This window comes from Leptonychotes weddellii, chromosome 5 (assembly GCF_054177405.1).
Source record: "Leptonychotes weddellii isolate Sample4059 chromosome 5, ASM5417740v2, whole genome shotgun sequence".
NCBI lineage: Eukaryota > Metazoa > Chordata > Mammalia > Carnivora > Phocidae > Leptonychotes > Leptonychotes weddellii.
Window position 1 is genome coordinate 153009894 of NC_138373.1, and position 18699 is coordinate 153028592.

At 42.2% G+C, this 18699-nt stretch overlaps 1 protein-coding gene across 1 annotated transcript in view; it reads left to right on the plus strand.

Moving 5' to 3' along the window:
* Positions 1–4200: 4200 nt before the first annotated feature.
* The window catches only part of EP300 (EP300 lysine acetyltransferase), an 84941-nt gene continuing 70442 nt past the window's right edge, over positions 4201–18699 (plus strand). Inside the window, exon 1 of the mRNA XM_006729920.3 lies at positions 4201–5521. Coding sequence (XP_006729983.2) covers positions 5428–5521 — 94 coding nt within the window. The 5' untranslated portion in view covers positions 4201–5427. The remainder of the gene's footprint in view (positions 5522–18699) is intronic.

Below are 18699 nucleotides of genomic sequence, written 5' to 3' on the forward strand. Positions count from 1 at the left end.
AACCCTTTTTTTAAAAAAAGATTTTATTTATTTGAGAGAGAGAGCACGTGCGCGTGGTGGGGGGAGGGGCAGAGGGAGAGAGAATCCCAAGCAGACTCCAAGCTGAGCCTGGAACGTGACACCAGCCTCCATCTCATGATGCCGAGATCATGACCTGAGCCGGAATGAAGAGTGAGACACTTAACCGACTGAGCTATCCAGGCGCCCCGCATCTTAACCATTTTTAAGTGCACAGTTTAATGGCATTTAGGTACATTCACAGAGCTATGCAACCATCACCACCATCCAGCTCCAGAATTTTTTAATCTCACCAAACTGAAACTCTCTACCCATTAAACAATTATCTTCCCAGTCTTCTCAATCCCTGGCAACCACCATTCTTTCTGTCTCTGTGAATCTGAGTACCTTCATAAGCTTATATAAGTGGAATCATATCCATAGTTGGTTTTTTGTTGTTGTTGTTGTTGTTGTTGTTTTTAACATTCACCTAGAGATGGGCTGTTGGTTTGTTTAACTTTGGGAGCAGGGAGAGAAAGTATTATAATGGCTGCAATAAACATTCTCATATCCATCTCTGTGCACTTGCGGAATACATCCTAGAGATACTGGGATTTTCAAAATCTGTAAGTGTAATCGTATGAACCTAGGGGCGCCTGGGTGTCTCATTCGTTAAGCTTCTGCCTTCAGCCCAGGTCATGATCCCAGTGTCCTGGAATCGAGTCCCGCATCGGGCTCCCTGCTTGGCGGGAAGCCTGCTTCTCCCTCTCCCACTCCCCCTGCTTGTGTTCCCTCTCTCGCTGTGTCTCTCTCTCTCAAATAAATAAATAAATTCTTAAAAAAAAATCGTATGAACCTAAACATTTTTTCCATGCTCTTTTCCCATTAACATTGTGTGTAAACACCAAGTCTCCATATTTTTTTTTAAAGATTTTATTTATTTATTTGACAGAGAGATAGAGAGAGAGCACAAGTAGGCAGAGCTGCAGGCAGAGGGAGAAGGAGAAGCAGGCTCTCCGCGGAGCAGGGAGCCTGATGCGGGGCTCGATCCCAGGACCCCGGTATCATGACCTGAGCCGAAGGCAGCCACTTAACCAACTGAGCCACCCAGGCGCCCCCATCCTTGCCAATATTGACTACTAAAATTTTTTTCAAGAACAGATTTTATTAAATATATGATATAAATAAAAATGTGTTCTTGCAAATGCTGACAACATTTTATTTTTTTTATTTTTATTTTTTTTTTTTAAAGATTTTATTTATTTATTTGAGACAGAGAATGAGATAGAGCATGAGAGGGTCAGAGGGAGAAGCAGACTCCCTGCCGAGCAGGGAGCCCGATGTGGGACTCGATCCCGGGACTCCAGGATCATGACCTGAGCCGAAGGCAGTCACTTAACCAACTGAGCCACCCAGGCGCCCAAGCTGACAACATTTTAGAAGAGTATATAAATCAATAATTCCTTGGAATGGATATGCAGCCACTTTCACAACCCCATCCCCATTCGTATTTGCAGGAGGAACCCAAGTTCATGAGGCATTCTTCCCTTGATGACAAGTGCTTGAGACAAACTTTGTTGGGCTACACCTAGAATAGCCCTTTCTAACTTAATTTTAGAATGCATGACTAGATATAGCTAAGGTGTATTGAGTGCTTACCATGTGTTAAACACTGTGGTAAGCATTATTTATAAATTGTCATGTTTAATCTTCACAATAAAGTAGGTCTCATCAAGAAATCCATTTTACAGATTAGAAGCCTGCTCAAGTCACACAGCTTGTGACACAGCCAGAATTTAACCCCAGGCCTGGTAGCCTTCAGTGCCCATGTTCTTACCTGCCAGTCTCCGCTCACTCCTGTGTCTCCATCTCCCATCCCCCTTCCACCTCCCAGCTAGTGTCTGACAGACAATTCCTTCTTCATGAACACTCTTAACCTACACATAGCACAGCACAATTGGAGCAAATTTTCTCTTCTTTGCTTTTTAAAAGATTTTATTTATTTATTTATTTGACAGAGAGAGAGAGAGCACAAGCAGGGGGAGCAGGCCTAGGGAGAGGGAGAAGCGGGCTCCCCTGATGCGATGCGGGGCTTGATCCCAGGACTCTGGGATCATGACCTGAGCCAAAGGCAGCTGCTTGACTGACTGAGCCACCCAGGCACCTTTGGAGCAAATTTTCATTTTGATTAGGCTGGATATAATCCAGGCTGATGATTCCATTCTGCTTTTTTGAAACAATCTGAAGTCTCATCTTGACTGCATTTGCGTGACCCTTACGTCTCCAGCTCAGCTGACTTGAAGGTCTGGGTAAAGACCCCAAGGCGCAAATCCTGGGAAGGAGCAGAAGGCATGAGAACTCCCAGTTTACTGTGGAGCCTTCCCTTCTGGGCAGGTCCATGGCTCCCGATTCTCCTTTTTGCAGAATTCTCTCATGAGATGGTCCTTAGATCTTCTTGGACAGGCTTCCTTTACCTAGTCCTAAGGTATTTTTGGCCAGGCAAGCCAGTTATGTTTGAATGCTGCTTAGACTCAGGTTGGCTCCTCTGCAAAAGGAGGCAAATCTTTTTCCAAAGGTCATAAACTCTTCAAAAAGTTGGGTGAGCAACCTTCCAGAAGGAAACTACCAGTCAAGTTTCCAGGTATTGTCCATATTTCTTTCCTATGTCCTCTTTACTGTGAATGTGGGTATAAACTATTAGAAATAACTGAATCATTCTTGAAGGCCCATTTTGACCTTAGTCCTACATGCTGAATCCATCCAAAACAACTTTCTTAAAGTACCTTTTCAATTTACCTGCTTTTCTACTGTAGTTGGGGTGAATTAGGCCTTAACATCACAGAACAGAACTCATCCTTGTTGGTAACCTGAATTGCTCCATTAATATCTTCAGTGCTACCTTCTTACTTATTCTCACCATTCACTTTAAAGAGCAAACAACCACCACCACCAAAGTAAATTCAACAATAAGCAAACACCAACCTAGGAGGATGAGATTTGAAATACATGAAAAAGCTTTTAACTATCGCCATAGATACTGGTTTGGGGTTTCCTTGGGGAACACTAACAACCTTGCCACCTCCTCAAGTACCAATTTACCCAAGGCCAAGCACAGCGGAATCCCGTAATGTGTAGGAATGTGAAAGCATGCTGGTGAGGCCCTCCTCTGCAAAACTGTTTTGCACACACTTTATTTATATTCAAGAATTTTCCTCTGTAGTTACATTTTTGCTTTTGTCCATGCTTAGATTATCTTTAGCACATTACGTTTTTGCGCTTTTCCGTATCTACATTATTTTTAAGGCACTACCTAAACGTGGTCTTTTGTTGAGCTAGCCTACTGGGGGTGGGTGAAAAGAAGTACCATAACATGTCCTCAGGTCTCAGATGTATTCAGAAAAATAATTCAAGTCTCCTTTGGTGAGAGAGGTACCTGGTAAGGGCGAGTGGACACGTGGTGGGCAAGAAACGAATTTAGGTCTGGTCCTACAGTGTCTTCCCACCGCTGCGATTTTTGTTTCCTGATTATCAAAATAATATATGCTTACTGTAAAACAAATTGTAAAATTCGGAGAAAAGGGAAACAACTCATAATCAGTGTGATTTTTGGATGATCCCTCTGGGAAAGAGATGGAGGAGAGAACACGGGCCAACGACGGAGTACCCCCAGCCTGGTTGATTCAACCGGGGTTCGGAAGACTGGCCGCCCAAGGACCCGGGATACAGGGCCATCCCCACGGCGCTCCTATTCGGCCACCTGTGCGGTAACCTGGCGTCTTCCCCGGCGCAGCTCCCGGGCTCCGTCACCCCCGGTTCCCACCGGTCCCCTACGCAGAGACCCAACACAGGCACCTACCCCCGCAAGTGTCCACCGACTGAAAATAGATTCCGAGGCTGGCCCTGAACCCCGCCCCCCGCCGCCGCCGCCAAGTCCTCCCCTTTAAAGGGAGCCACCGGTGACGCCGGGGGAGTTTGCGGAAGCGCCAACCGCGTTGGGGCCTTGGGCGGATCCCGTGATTGGAGCTGGTCCCGCCCCCCGGGTCCTCTTCCCCCATTGTGTGAGCGGCTCGGGCCCAGGCCCCGCCCCCTCGCCACCTCCCTCCGGAGGCCCAACCCCTCCCCTTTTTTCACCCCCCCCCCTTGGCTCATTTCCGGCCGCCGCTGCTACCGCTAGCCTGTAAGGAGGTTTCGGCAGAGGGAAGAAACAACAGCCGCCATCTTGTTTGTGTGCTAGGCTGGGGGGGAGAGAGGGCGAGAGGGAGCAGGCGAGAGTGGGCAAGCGGGACGCCGGGCTGAGTGCGAACTGCGGGAGCCAGAGTGCGGAGGCGAGCCGGGCCGAAGAAAGGCGGCAGGGGCCGAGACAGTGGCAGGGGGCCCGGGGCGCACGGGCTGAGGCGACCCCAGCCCCCTCCCGTCCGCACACACCCCCACCGCGGCCCGGCAGCCGGGCCGGCGTCGACGCCTAGGGGGGACCATTACATAACCCCGCGCCCCGCGGCGCCTTCGCCCGCCGCCGAGGGCGGCCCCGAGCGGAGCCCCGGGGGGCGGGCGCTCCCGGCACCTGGTCGCCGGGGGAGGGGGCCGTAGCGGCGGCCGTATTTATTTCTGTGCCGCGGGAGAGGAGGGTGAAGGGGGAGAGCGCGGCGCGAGGAGAGGCCGCCTGCGCCGCCCGCCGGAGCGGGGCCTCCTCGGTGGGCTCGGCGTCGGCGCGGGCGGGCGGCGCTGCTCGGCCCGGCCCCCTCGGCCCTCTGGACCGGCGAGCTCCGCGCCCGGCGTCCTCGCCGCGCCTCCGCCGCCCGCCGCGCGATGTGAGGCGGCGGCGCCAGCCTGGCTCTCGGCTCGGGCGAGCTCTTTGCGGCCATTAGGGGCCGGTGCGGCGGCGGCGCGGAGCGCGGCGGCAGGAGGAGGGCTCGGAGGGTGGGGGCGCAGGTCCGGGAGGGGGCACCGGGAGGAGGTGAGTGTCTCTCGTCGCCTCCTCCTCTCCCCCCTTTTCGCCCCCGCCTCCTTGTGGCGATGAGAAGGAGGAGGACAGCGCCGAGGAGGAAGAGGCTGATGGCGGCGGCGGAGCTCCGAGAGACCTCGGCTGGGCAGGGGCCGGCCGTGGCGGGCCGGGGACTGCGCCTCTAGAGCCGCGAGTTCTCGGGAATTCGCCGCAGCGGACGCGCTCGGCGGATTTGTGCTCCTGTGCCCTCCTCCGGGCCTGGGCGCAGGCCCGGCCCCTCGCACTTGCCCCTACCTTTTCTATCGAGTCCGCATCCCTCTTCAGCCACCGCGACCCAGCGAAGAGAAAAAGGAACTTCCCCCACCCCCCTCGGGGGCCGGCGGAGCCCCCCAAGCCCACCCCAGGGAGCGGGGCGGGGAGCCCTGGCCAAAGAAGAGATTTCCCGAGGATTCTCGTTTTCCTCGCCTGTATCTCCGAAAGAATTAAAAATGGCCGAGAATGTGGTGGAACCGGGGCCGCCTTCAGCCAAGCGGCCTAAACTCTCATCTCCGGCCCTCTCGGCGTCGGCCAGCGATGGCACAGGTTAGTCCCGGGAGCCCTGGCCTTCCACATCCCCCTTAATCTTTTTTGCTCGGTGCACCTTTCCTCTTTCATATTTTCCTTTTTTTCTCTTCTTAGTTCTCTGCTTCTTGATTAATTTTAAAGGTGTTTGAATGAGCTGGTCGAAGACGTCCAGTAGCCCAACCATTTTCTTTGCTCCCTAATACATTCGTTGCAACACTATGTCATATCGGTGTGTGTTCTGGAATTAGAGCTCTTGAGTGGTGCTATGGAAATAGCTTTTATTGTTGCTGCCATGCAGTTTAATTTTTGAAATGCCAGTGCATTTGTGTGTAAGGGCTTTTTATGCAATTTTGCTTTGAATTTTTTGTTGTTGAGAAATGAGGAATTGCGAATCCTTTCTCCTCGATTGCACTTACTCTGTTTTCTCTACTTTCCACTCTTTTCAAGATTTTCTCTTTTTTGCACAAGATTTTCCGTTGAGGATGAGAGTAAAAAATCTTGATTTTTATTTGTGTGTTATGTGTGATCCAGGATTTCAGGTTTGACGTTAGCTTTAACGTCAAAGCTGAAATTTGGTTCGAATTATTTTACCTACCATTCCTAGCTCCCCCCCCCTTTTTTTATTTGCCTTAAGAATCAATATGGAGCGCAGTTCATTTTACATCTCCCATTTCTTTGGTCTGAGACCAAAATGTCTGAAACTCGGGGGTTTTAGGTTGGGAGAGAGCAGAGGCATTTTCTTTGCAGTTTGTAGTCACTTTCTCTTTTGGGGGGGCGGTGGAGATAACCAATTGTGTGGAGTTATGTACTTGGAAATCAAAATTAGGAGTTGTAAGGGTCCCAGTCATGAACTGCAAACATAGACTGATCGTACAAAAGTTTAAAATGTGCGTAAGGTACTGTATTTGTGTGTTTTTGTGTTTTGTTGTTGTTGTTTTTTATGCTTTAAACATACTTGGAGATCCATATTTCAGCGTAGAAAAGCTCTACCATTCTTCACTCAGTTGTGGACCAGCCCTTTTGTCAAGGGAAATTCAGGGAGACTTACCTCCATCATCCCCTTCTTATAATTAGTTTGGTGCTGTCCTGATGGCCACCGACCTTCTCTTTTGCTGTCTTAGTTGTTTGAGGTGCCAGGATAATGAAGAGGAAGAATGGTTGGCCATCTGACAGTCCACAAGATGTTCCCCCTTACTACGGAGCATCTCTTTAACTCCGCGTCATCCCTCCATCTGCCAGTGAGAGTGCATAATGGAGTTAAATGTACCCTATGAGTTTGTAGAGAACTTTTAAAGCATGTTTCTAAGCAGGCTTCGTTTCAGAGGGTGAAAATGTAAGGATATGGCAAATGCTTTGGATTCTTTGCTTTTATAAGAAAAATGTGTCATGAGTTTAAGATAACCTGCAAAGATTGAGGATTTTTGCAGTTTTCTTGTAGTTTTCCACTTCAGACTTGTAAAATTGGCAATGCAAGAACTTTGATCTGTTCTTATTCCTTTAACTTTCTGTAGTCTTCACAGATTTTTTTTCTCTTACTTGCCTTTTTTCCTTAGAACTGTTACACATATCGAGTATCATATTCCTTTGCACTTACTAAAATGTTCCGAAGGATTTTCGGATCACCTTTGGACATATTTCTGCCTGTATGTTTTTGTGTTATTTCTTTAATTTTTGTGTAATGTGGTAATGGATTTTACATTTGAGTTCACTAGAGACTTGGGATATTGTAGAGAAAACTTCTTTAATGTGTGTCATTTTGATGACTCCTGATTTGAGCAGCTTACTCTTGGAGTAATGCAAGGCCTGAAGGGAGAGTGCGCTCTGCTGTTGTTCAGACACCTCTATTCAATGCACTACTGCCTTCTCCATATTTGATCTGTGTACTTGGCAACTTTAGCTAACTCATTTTAGTAGTGTCTCACCTGTCCAGTATACAAAAACTATTTTGCTACTTGAAATATCTTTGGATAATTAAGAGAGTCCTAAATGTATCAGGTGGGTTTTTAGAGTAAAAAACCCTCAACATTGAGATGAACTCAATTTTAGTACTGAGAGTTTATCTTAGTATTAGTTACCTTTCTCTAAATTTTGTGATGAGAGTTGATCCCTCCTGCCCCCATTAAGATTGTACTCTAGGAATTCTTCGGTGTCAATTTTTAATCCTAATCAGTATGGGTTTTGGCGGGGGAGGATGGAGGGAGGTAGTTATAAAGAAAATACTGTCCCATTGTGAACATAATTCAAGTTGATGATTTTTTATTTTTCTTTTATTTTTCTTTTTGCAGGCAGCAGTGTGTAGTATGAGTTGTCAGGGAACTTTTAACAGAGACACTTCACTTCTTAAAACTTTAAGTTTTCAAACATGTAACTTTTCTGTGTACTTTTGAGTTATTACCTGGATATTTTATAAATGTGAAAGTAAGTTGTTTTTTGGTAATTGATTATGAATTTTATCTAGAACTGGGTCAAAATGATCCCAACATTCTAGACATCAGAAACTTTTTTTTTTTTTTAATGATCAGGACTTGTGATTTTAGTAGTGTTAAGTGTACCTACCAAGAGTGTTGGCATGTTCCAGTTGTATAGGAAAGAAAACTGGAGCCCAATTGGGTTGACAGTCTAACATGTTAAGAGAAATTAGTGTTTAAATTCCAACTTCTGAATTTTTAAGGTTAGCCACTGATGCAGAATAAAAATGACTTCTTAATGAGATGTCAAAGATTCTTCTAAAACATTCCAGATTGATTCAAATAACTTGAATTAAGTTCAAGTTTTATGTGTTGGAATGGGGAGGGAGAGACTTAATTTTTTAGCTTTTGCATCTTTATGTTCCTGTTTCAATATTTGTACTTGATCCATTGAAAATTTTAACTTGGTATGGTTAGGCCAAAACTATTTGATAAATAAAGTAACTTTATGTTCTCCACCCAAAAAAAAAAAAGATTATCAAAACCATTTGTAGAAATATTTTGGTAAAATTATTGACCAAGAAAGTTAACAGGTAAGTCCTGAAAATATTTCTTGAACCTATTTCTAGTAATAATATGTGCAATGGGCTTGATGAGGATGATATAATTGCCTTCATTGTTCATTGGATATGTTCTGTCACTGCTTTGTAAACACTTAATGCTATATGCATTGAAAGAACAGACTCTGGAAAGATGGATGACAGCGTTAGGATCTGGCATATTAAGTAACGATCTTTCTGGTCTTGGTACCAGTTTTGTAGTTCTACTGTGTATTCGTGTCAGAATTGGCTTGGATTTTATCCCTGTTTTTCATTTCAAAGGAACAGGGCAGATCGGATATAAAATATATTATTTTGACCACTAGATTAATATACATAATAGAGAAGTTGCAAGGATTTTTTTTTAATGTCAGTTATACTTTCTCAAAACATTACTGTGGATTAATGGTTTATTATCCTAACCAGAATATTTTTGGTGGCCATTTCTTTTTCAGCTCTTAAACCTATGATACTGTGTTTTAATTTTATTTTTAAGGCAGGCATGTTTATATTAGAGTTCTCCTGGAGTTTTTCGGTTATGGCTCCTTGGTCCAATGAGGTATTGCTGACCTCAGTGTTAATGTTGCAAAACATTAAGTGCCTTGAACTCTGGCAGTTGCTTATTCTCAAGGCTTTGTAAGTTCATTTATAGGGCTTCAAGAAGGCTGTATGTGGTTGATAGTGACTTTTGTTAAATTGTAAATCTTGTACATGTTACATACAGTGTGGGTGCCCTTTTCCAGCAGAAATTCGTGTCTGTCACAGACGTAAGAAATGTATTGGCATGTCCAGTGAATGTGTAATGGAGAGAGAGGAAACGGTTTCTGCCTTTGGTTGCCTTTTCGCATTATTTTCTGTTTTACTTTGCTTTTCCACCTTCTCCTTAGTCTATTCTATAAAAAGCGAGATAAATTGAAACAAGAAATTGAAAATAAGTGCCTAGTGGTGTTTGTAGGGACATTAAGTGGTAAATAGGAAAGGGAAAAAAAAAGAGTAGGAAGAATGTTGCAGATACAAGTGGGAGTGCAAAATACCTCTTTCTGGTATATTTACAAAAACAGTTCAGGAGCTGTTCTGCCAATTCATAACAGCCAACAATTAATAGAAAAATAAGATATGCTTGTTTTGTGTGTATTTTGTGATTTTAGGGTTTCTTTGAGAATTTCCGAAGTTGAATTTTTTTAGTGTGGCAAACATTAGAGAAATTAATGGGCAAATTGAAACTTAAATTATACCAAGTGTAAAAATTTTAAAACATTAAATTTTGCAGGTTATTTTTTCATGTGATGGGTGTTAGTTTTCTTCTGAAATTTTGGTAGGAAATTTTTTATTGCTCAGTTCTCACAGGCTTTTTTGTTGTTGTTGTCTTTTTTTTCTCACAGGTTTAAGAGAATAAATATTAAGGTGTTAAGCTTCTCCTGAACAGTTTAGATATTCTTTGTTTTTAGATATAGATCTTATTTTATAAATGCTTCAAAAGGCAATTAGGAGTAATTTAGTTGAGAGAGAGAACGAAAACTAAAACTCCTGGGAAAAAACGTGAGCGGTTAAGAAAAGGGGTTTTTGGAGACACTACTTTAGAGTTCTGATCCCAGACATGCCTTTTTAACTGTGAACCTTGGGCCAGTTACTTAACCTCTCTCAGCTTCCTCACCTGTAGTACCCACCCTACAGGATTGTGTTGAGGAATAAACGAAAATTCCCTTTGTCAAATGTTTAGGATAGAGTGCTTGCTGCAGTGTAGTATGCGCTCATTGTGTTGACAGTTTTTAACCTTACTGGCTAAATATATAGCAACAACAAAGCAGTGGTAGATTTTTTAATGGATTTATAGATAGATTGGATAAAGAGAAAGCCAAGTTCATGAAGTTCAGAGAGTAGTAGTAGTCTAAGAAGTAAAGCTTATGGTGCAAGTTAGCCAATAGATCTCAAAGATTAAGTTTCTGAAGAGTAAGAATATGGTAGCGGAGACTAAAATAAAAGTAGAAGTACTATATGTACTGTCATATAGGGTGTCTTGTATTTGTAAGTAATTAAAATGGAAATCAAGTATTTAAAGCGTGAGAAATCAGAAGGATTATTCTTACTGGAAATGCTCAAGTTAGAATGGCTTTTTGCTAAAGAACTGTGTGATTGAGCACTACTTTTTCTATTTTCTGTTTGCTTACTGGGTCTTAAAAGACTTTTTTAAAAAGGAAGAGGGAGAAGAAAAGAAGCAGTGCAGTGCTTTTCAGATTTTTTTGACCACATCCCATAAGAACTACATTTTATATGGAGAACTAGAGACGCTACCTCAGCAAGCGGACAAACTACTTATCCTTACTATCTGTAATATACTCTGGTGTTTTCTATTATGTTTGTTTCTCTTTTTTTTAAGTGCTGGTTGTGACCCACTGTATTGATTTCATGACCCACTATTGGCTTGTGACCCACAATTTGAAAAATACTGGCTTAGAAGAGTTGACAAGCTGGCATTCATCTGTATTGGACCAACATTTTCTGTATATTAGGCATTTATCCTCAGTGCAGGGAATACTCTGGTAATCAAGATAGATATGGACCCTTCCTTCCCATTGCTCATAGATAAAGGGATGAGAGTGACATTCAAGACTGATGTGACCAGCGTTGTATTTGGGAAGTACTGTGTACAGTGGGAGAAATAGGAGGGCCTATAACCTGTAACTACTGTTCCTCTGGTTGCTGTCTTTGAGGAATTGATGTCTGATCTTGAGATCTGAAGGATAGAATATAGTGTTCATAAGAGTGAGCCCAGGCTGGGAACAAGAGTATGGCCTGTTCAGGGAACCTATTAAGTTCCATCTGACTGGGGGGATAGCAAGAAATACAATCATAGAGGTGAGTATGGAGCCAGTTATGCTTGGCTTATAATACTTTTTTCGGGTTTTTTTGCTTATAATACTGGAGTTTAGATTTTCCATTTCAGCTCTTTTTCAAAAGATTTTTATTTATTTGACAGAAAGCAATTGCATGTGCATGCGCATGTGCACAATTGAGGAGCAACAGGGGGAGGGAGAAGCAGGCTCCCCGCTGAGCGAGGAGCCCGACGGAGGGCTCCATCCCAGGACCCTGAGATCATGACCTGAGCCAAAGGCAGAAGCTTAACGCATTGAGCCACCCAGGCGCTCCCCATTTTAGCTCTTTTAAATGGATGGGGCATAATTGTACCTTGATGATTGACTAAAGTGAGGAATGCTTTGGAAAGGAACAGGGGAAAATATGAAACAGGGAGACCAGAGAGATGACTGTTTTAGGATTCCAGCTGTGATGAGGGTGGCCTGAACTAGTAGATGGAAAGCAGTGAAAAGATTTGAGGAAAGTGGGTGACCAGCAGCACTTGGTGATTAATTACTCATTAGGATTTTGTGATAGAGGGATCAAGGGTAATTCCCAAGTTTCAAGTTTGGACAGCTGGGTTGGTGAGGTTGCCATTTTCTAAGATAGCAAACATAGGAAGTGAAGTATTTGTGTATGAATGTGGTGGGGAGGGGTTGTGATGAGTTAAATTGTGAACATTTTGAAGTTGTGTGATTCTCCTGAGTTGAGTAGTCACTGTTTTCATTTGGTGTGTCTTTCTCTCCTTTCAGCCAACAAACATTAATTACCAAACATCAATTATTAGACACTTGGAAATTTAAAAATGAATCAAGGTTGCACTTTTTGCTCTCAAAGATTTAGGATCTGGTGGGGTTGGTATACATGTCCACACAATTTTCCTGTGAGTTATACTCTGATAAGTATTCTAAAAAGTTGGGGATAAAAGTAGAGGATAGGGATTGTTTCTGACGGGGTGTGTTTGGAGAACTGAGGGAAAACTGCAGAGGGAAAGTTGAACAGAGGTAGGAGAACTTGAAGATAACTTACCTTAGAAGTAGAGAAAATTGGAAGAGTATTTCTTTTTTTTTTTTTAAGATTTATTTATTTGACAGAGACACAGCGAGAGAGGGAACACAAGCAGGGGGAGTGGGAGAGGGAGAAGCGGGCTTCCCCCTAAGTAGGGAGCCCGATGCAGGACTCGACCCCAGGATCCTGGGATCATGACCTGAGCCGAAGGCAGACGCTTAACGACTGAGCCACCCAGGCTCCCCGGAAGAGTATTTCTGTTTAACAAATACAGGTGGTTCTAATGTGGCTGGAATCAGACTATGGTGTATGTTTTTATGTGAGACAGATGGGAAAGGGTTTTGGTGTCCTATTATGAAAAGACAGGAATGTAGTAAGGAGTTTGACGTTTCTTACCATCAGGATAAAAGTTTTATGAACAAGAGAATGACATGGTCAGAGAAAAGGGGGAGACTAATTCTGGTGACACGGTACAGGATCAGTAGCAAGGAGAGCACCTAATGGCCCGAAGACTAGGGGTATGTCATTTATCTTTTGAAGTGCACTTCCATTTGCCTTGGGAGTTTTTGGTAGACTGTAATTATTGATGTGAATTGTTTATTTTTTTAAGGTCCAAGTTTTGTTTACCAGTTGTCCTAAATGTAGAGAATAACAGCAGATAACTCAAACAGTTCACTCTCTCCTTTTTCTTTGCAGATATGCAGTCTTTAGAAATGTTTTGGGTTTTGTTTTTTTGGAGAGATGCTATGATAGCTCTATCACGTAAGATCCCCTATAGGCATTTCATTCCCTCAGAACTAACCCCAGTCAAGCAAACGAATCTTATACTCCCCACAAAGTTTCTCCCAAGATGTTACCACTACTCAAAATCAAGAAATGATCAGTGGTAGTTAAGTGAACATGCAGTTTAGGTTTAATATAAACATGTCATTGAGTTGATTTTTAAGGTGGGATTTTGATAAATCACCTCACCTTTTAGTTAATTTCATGTGAAGAAGTGTCACCATATTAATAAAGAGCAAGGCAGATAGTCAATATAAAACTCCTAAAAGTGGGGCAAGGTCACACATTTGATCAGTTATAGCACTTCATCTCTGTTTAAATTTTAAGACCTAACTTAAATGTGTTGGGGTTAAGAGGCAACTTCAAGTCAATCACTTGCCAAAGTATAAGTACACCTTTTGATGTCATCGTTGCAGGACAATGTTAAGAATGCATATTTTGAAATTTGCTTGCACTTCTGCCCTTTGACTCCATTGGATTTCAAAATTCAACACTTGATAACATGCATAGCTGTGTGATCCTGTATAATCTAATATTGATCATCATCTTCAATCCAAGTTTGTATGTAAAATCACAAATTGTTTCCAGTTTTCTTGAAAAGTATTAGAAGTCATATCTGTTTTTCCAGCATGGATATTTCATTTAATTTTCTTTCTTTCAGAAGTAGTTTTAAGTGTTTGTGCATCTTTCTTTCCTTGATAGGTGGGTTGTTTGTGATTAGATTAGTTCTACATCTGCAGAGTATCAAAATACTGTTTTTAAATAAAGCACTGAATGAAGGTTAGGAAAGTTGTTTCAACCTAATTACTTCATGAAGTTTGCAAATTTGCCTCATTTTAAAGACTGTATCTAAAATGTCATGCTGCTTTTTTTTTTTTTTTAAGATATTTATTAGAGAGTGCACAAGTGGGGTGAGGGGCAGAGGGAGAAGCAGGCTCTTCGCTGAGCAGGGAGCCCGATGTGGGGTTCGATCCCGGGACTCCGGGATCATGACCCGAGCTGAAGGCAGCCTTTTAACCGACTGAGCCATCCAGGCGCCCCTAAAATGTCATGCTTCTTAAGCACCCCAAAAAGCTGAGTTAATAATGTAGGAAGTGCCCTAAACCAGTAAGAATGAGAGATCTTTGTTATATTGTCAATGTCTAGCCAAACTGTTACCAGATTTATTGAAGTTATATAGATTTGACTTTCATTTCCATCCTTATTTTTTTAAAATCCCAGATCCCTCACCTGGAATAGAGGCTCTGAGCATTCTGATCTCTTCCCACCTCATCACTCACTTTGCTCTCTCTACTTGTAATTCTTGCAGTTGCTGAACTGGTTGAGCTTTAGGTGGTACGCATCCCATTTTCTTTCTCTCCACTCTTCACCTGTCCTGCTCCTACTTAATCCTCTGGCCTCACCACTGGGTTAGAGGAAGGAAAGGTTTTGAGATCTGGAATGTTCGTTTTTTAAAAAACATTTTAATACCATATAGAAAACTAAATGAAAGCAGAATCAGGGGCCTGGGTGTCTCAGTTCGTTAAGTGTCTGCCTTCGGCCGAGGTCATAATCCCAGGGTCCCTTCATCCGGCTCCTTGCTCAGTAGGGAGCCTGCTTCTCCCTCTCCCTCTGCCGCTCCCTCTGCTGCTCCCCCTGCCTGTGGGCGTGCGTGCGCACGCTCTCTGCCAAATAAAATCTTAAAAAAAAAAAAAAAAAAGAATCAATGGATGAGTTCTGTCTTCTAAGTGGATACTTGAGAATTTACTAGTTTTGGAACAGTATGGTTATTAGTATGGGTATTTTGCTTATGTGCACAGTTTAAGAGCAGAACTGAGTTTTTATTTGACTTCAGTTTACCTGAAGCACAAAAATAAGCCTGTTACAAACAATGTTTGAGCCTTTTATATAGGAAAAAAATGTATAACTGGGAAGAGGTGCTATTCAGTAGAATTAGATTTTTTTTTTCTTTTAAAGATTTTATTTATTTATTCATGAGAGACAGAGAGAGGCAGAGGGAGAAGCAGGCTCCCAAGGAGCAGAGAGCCCGATGCGGGACTCGATCCCAGGACTCTGGGATCATGACCTGAGCCGAAGGCAGACGCTTAACCATCTGAGCCACCCAGGCGCCCAGAATTAGATTTTTTGAGCCAAAATTATTTCAAGTTTCACATTGTAATTATTAATTTTAAAAAAAGCCTCTTATTTATGCTCACAGCACAGTGCAGTGTGTAGGGATTGTATTAAGAATTCTAATTTTGAAGGTTATGCTTCATTTATATATTTAATGGTGGGTAGTATTTATCTAGTTTCTCACATATTGTGGAATCATCTTTATCTTGATTTTTGGAAAGGCTAAGTGATGTCAGTATTCATTTTACAAGATATTATATGGCCAAATTGATATAGCAATATAGAAAACACCAAGTGTGACCTACAAAATCAGTATGTAATAATGAAAGGATGTTTTGACTCAACACTAGTTTCCCACATATTCAATCCAAATTCGTTTTTGTTTAGATTGTCACATTTCTAAATACCTGGTCCATTGGATATACTTCATGTATTCTAAACTTACAAATCACATTTAAATCTGTCCTGTCAGTCACATTTGTATCACTGTGTTTGGATTGAATGTACACTCAGGTGAAGAAATACTTTACTCAAAGTTATTTTGTACTTGAGCATCATTAAAGGTATTTGGGAACTTGTCAGTGAACTATTTGGTAGAAATCGTCTGCTAATGATATTGATTGGTTGATAATTTTTAAAGTAAGCAGGAAATGTCTTATTGGAGATAGTGTGAGTTCATTCAACAGTTGTTTGTGATACTGTTTGTGATACTTGGCATAGGATAGTTTAAAAGGTAGTGGAATAAATTTCAGATTTATAAATTTCTAATCATAGAGAAAGGGGGCAATTAAACAAGTATTTAGGAGCTTACTTTAACATCCAGAAAAGATACTTGTTGTCTTTTCCTTTCTTACCTCCTCAGTCCGCTGCAGTCTGGCATTTGCTCTTTCCAACTCCACTGAACTACTCTTTCCTAGATTAGTAAATACTTCCTAGTACATCTACATTTAGTAAATTCTCTCTGGAGCATGGGACACCACTAACATTTCCTTCCTGGAACCTGGTTTCCAGGACAGTGTTCCTGGTGGATGGGCTTGGGGAATGGTGGGTTTCAACATCCTTTGATGGTTAAGATTATTGTCCCTTAAATACTTGTATATCTGATGGTCCCCTTAATGTCTAACAGTGACTTTTTTTCTTACATCACCATGTATTCCTCTGGATTTCCCTTATGGATAACAGAACCCCTATATACTTTTAGATCGTCCAACCCAGAAACTTAGGCGTCATCCTTGTCTTTTTTCTTAATCCCCTACCTACAGTCACAAAGAGTTCTTTCAATTCGCATCTTTGATGCCTCTGCCCATTTAGTACTTCTGCTCCAGATCAACTGCTAGTTTTTGTTACTTCTCCAGCAGCAGCCTCCTAACCAGTCTCTCTGACTCCAGACACGTCTGTCCAATTCATTCTTCATCTTGTTTGCCTGAGTGGGCTCTAAGAAATACAAATTTGTTCATACCAGACTTTTGCTTAAAAGTCTTCAGTAGACCAATTTTCTCTTTAGAATAAAAATTCTGAACTCTTAGGTTAAGGGATCTTCTAGGTTTCTCATGTTTGTCGAACATCTAAATTTTACTGAGCTGATCTGAACTAATCCCTATGAAGGGCAAGTTGAGATAGGGGCCTGAGAAGATGATTTATTTGAACCTTCATTTTTTTCCCTTTCCTTAAAGGAAAAGGAAGAACTTGAAGAGCTCAGTAACAAGCGTGAAATTGAAACTGGTCAGTACTAAAATCCACCATCCAGTAGGATTTCCTAAATTGTGACATTAAATTTTTTAATTATTTTTTTCCCTTGCATCTTCATACATATTGCTTTTAGTTTGGGACTTGCTTTTCTAACAAGTTTTAGACCATGGGTTTCATTTGCTGTTTAGGACAAAGTTGTAGCTAAGGACTCACCCTGGAAGTTATCCTGGCCCTTCCCTCTGGACAGAAAGTTCTGAAATTTCTCATCAGGCATTCAGATTCTCTATCACTCAGCCAGGGACACCAGAATCTTCTGTGTGAGTTTACCTTTCTCAGTTAACACTCTTCCTATCCCAAAAAACAGAACAACAACAATAAAACTCCATGAGGGAAGTAGAGAAAGTTGTACTATCTCTTGATGGAAGGGGTGACTTGAGCTCACAGTTGCTAAATGAGGTCAGCTTACAGAATTGGGTTTAGACTCCCTGAGCAGTGCCAAGCTATAGGTAACAGTGATAACTGATGGCATTTAGGAATTATAAATGTCCAGCTTTTAGGCACACAAAGTAGCTTAGGAGTAATGATGACTGTTAATGATATTAGATGAAATAATAGCATCTGTTTAATCAAAGTATATATATGACTTTTACAGTCTTCCAAATTTAATCAGTATAGCTGTTGAAAATGTTTTAAGTAGAGGTAAGAGAACTTTTATTAAGTTACAAATACCAAATCAGATATAAATAATTACAATATGCAATTTTAGAATTGCTGAAAGCATTAATTCTGTGAGCTTACGTTAGATCCTGTGAGAAATGTAAATATTTATTAAATACAACCCTTGGGGCGCCTGGGTGGCTCAGTCACTTGAGCGTTCGACTCTTGATTTCGGCCCAGGTCATGATCTTGGGGTTGTGGGGTTGAGCCCCCACATCCAGCAGGGAGTCTGCTTGAGAATCTTTGCCTTTGCCCCTCCCCCATGCACATACTTGAGCTCTCTCTCTCTCAGATCTTTTAAAAAAAATAAATGCAACCCTTATCCTTCAGATACTCATAATTTGGTAATGAAGTAATGATGCACACAAATATTTAGCCATAACAAAAGATAGAAGATAGTAAGTGCATAGTTGATTGAGAGCCATCTTGGGAAACAAGAGAATTGGAATCAGTCTTTGAGTTGAAACCTGAGTGGATCTAAGAACAGTCCTAAACTTTTATTTTCAGGGTCTACCAATGTAAACCCTCCCGTCTGGCTTCACAATGGAGCTTAACTTTGTAATGTGATGTGAAATGTTTTGCATAAACATGAAGCAGCAATCAAATGGAGCAAATTTGGCTGTAGTACAGGTTAAATTAAAATCCTCAAGATTCTAGGGTCTCCAGTAAGACTTCTGTATTACTAAAGTTGATTTCTCCTCAGTGAATTCTGTATATGTGGCTCTTACCTACTTCTGATATTGTTGAGAGGATTAGTGGGAATAATAAAATTATTGAAGTGCCAAGAACAATCCCTGACACGTTGAAAGTGCCTGATAAAAGTTTCTCATTAGGGCGCCTGGGTGGCTCAGATGGTTAAGCGTCTGCCTTCGGCTCAGGTCATGATCCCAGGGTCCTGGGATCGAGTCCCACATCGGGCTCCCGGCTCAGCGGGGAGCCTGCTTCTCCCTCTGACCCTCTCCCCTCTCATGCTGTTTCTCTCTCGCTCGCTCTCTAAAAAATAAATAAAATCTTTAAAAAAAAAAAA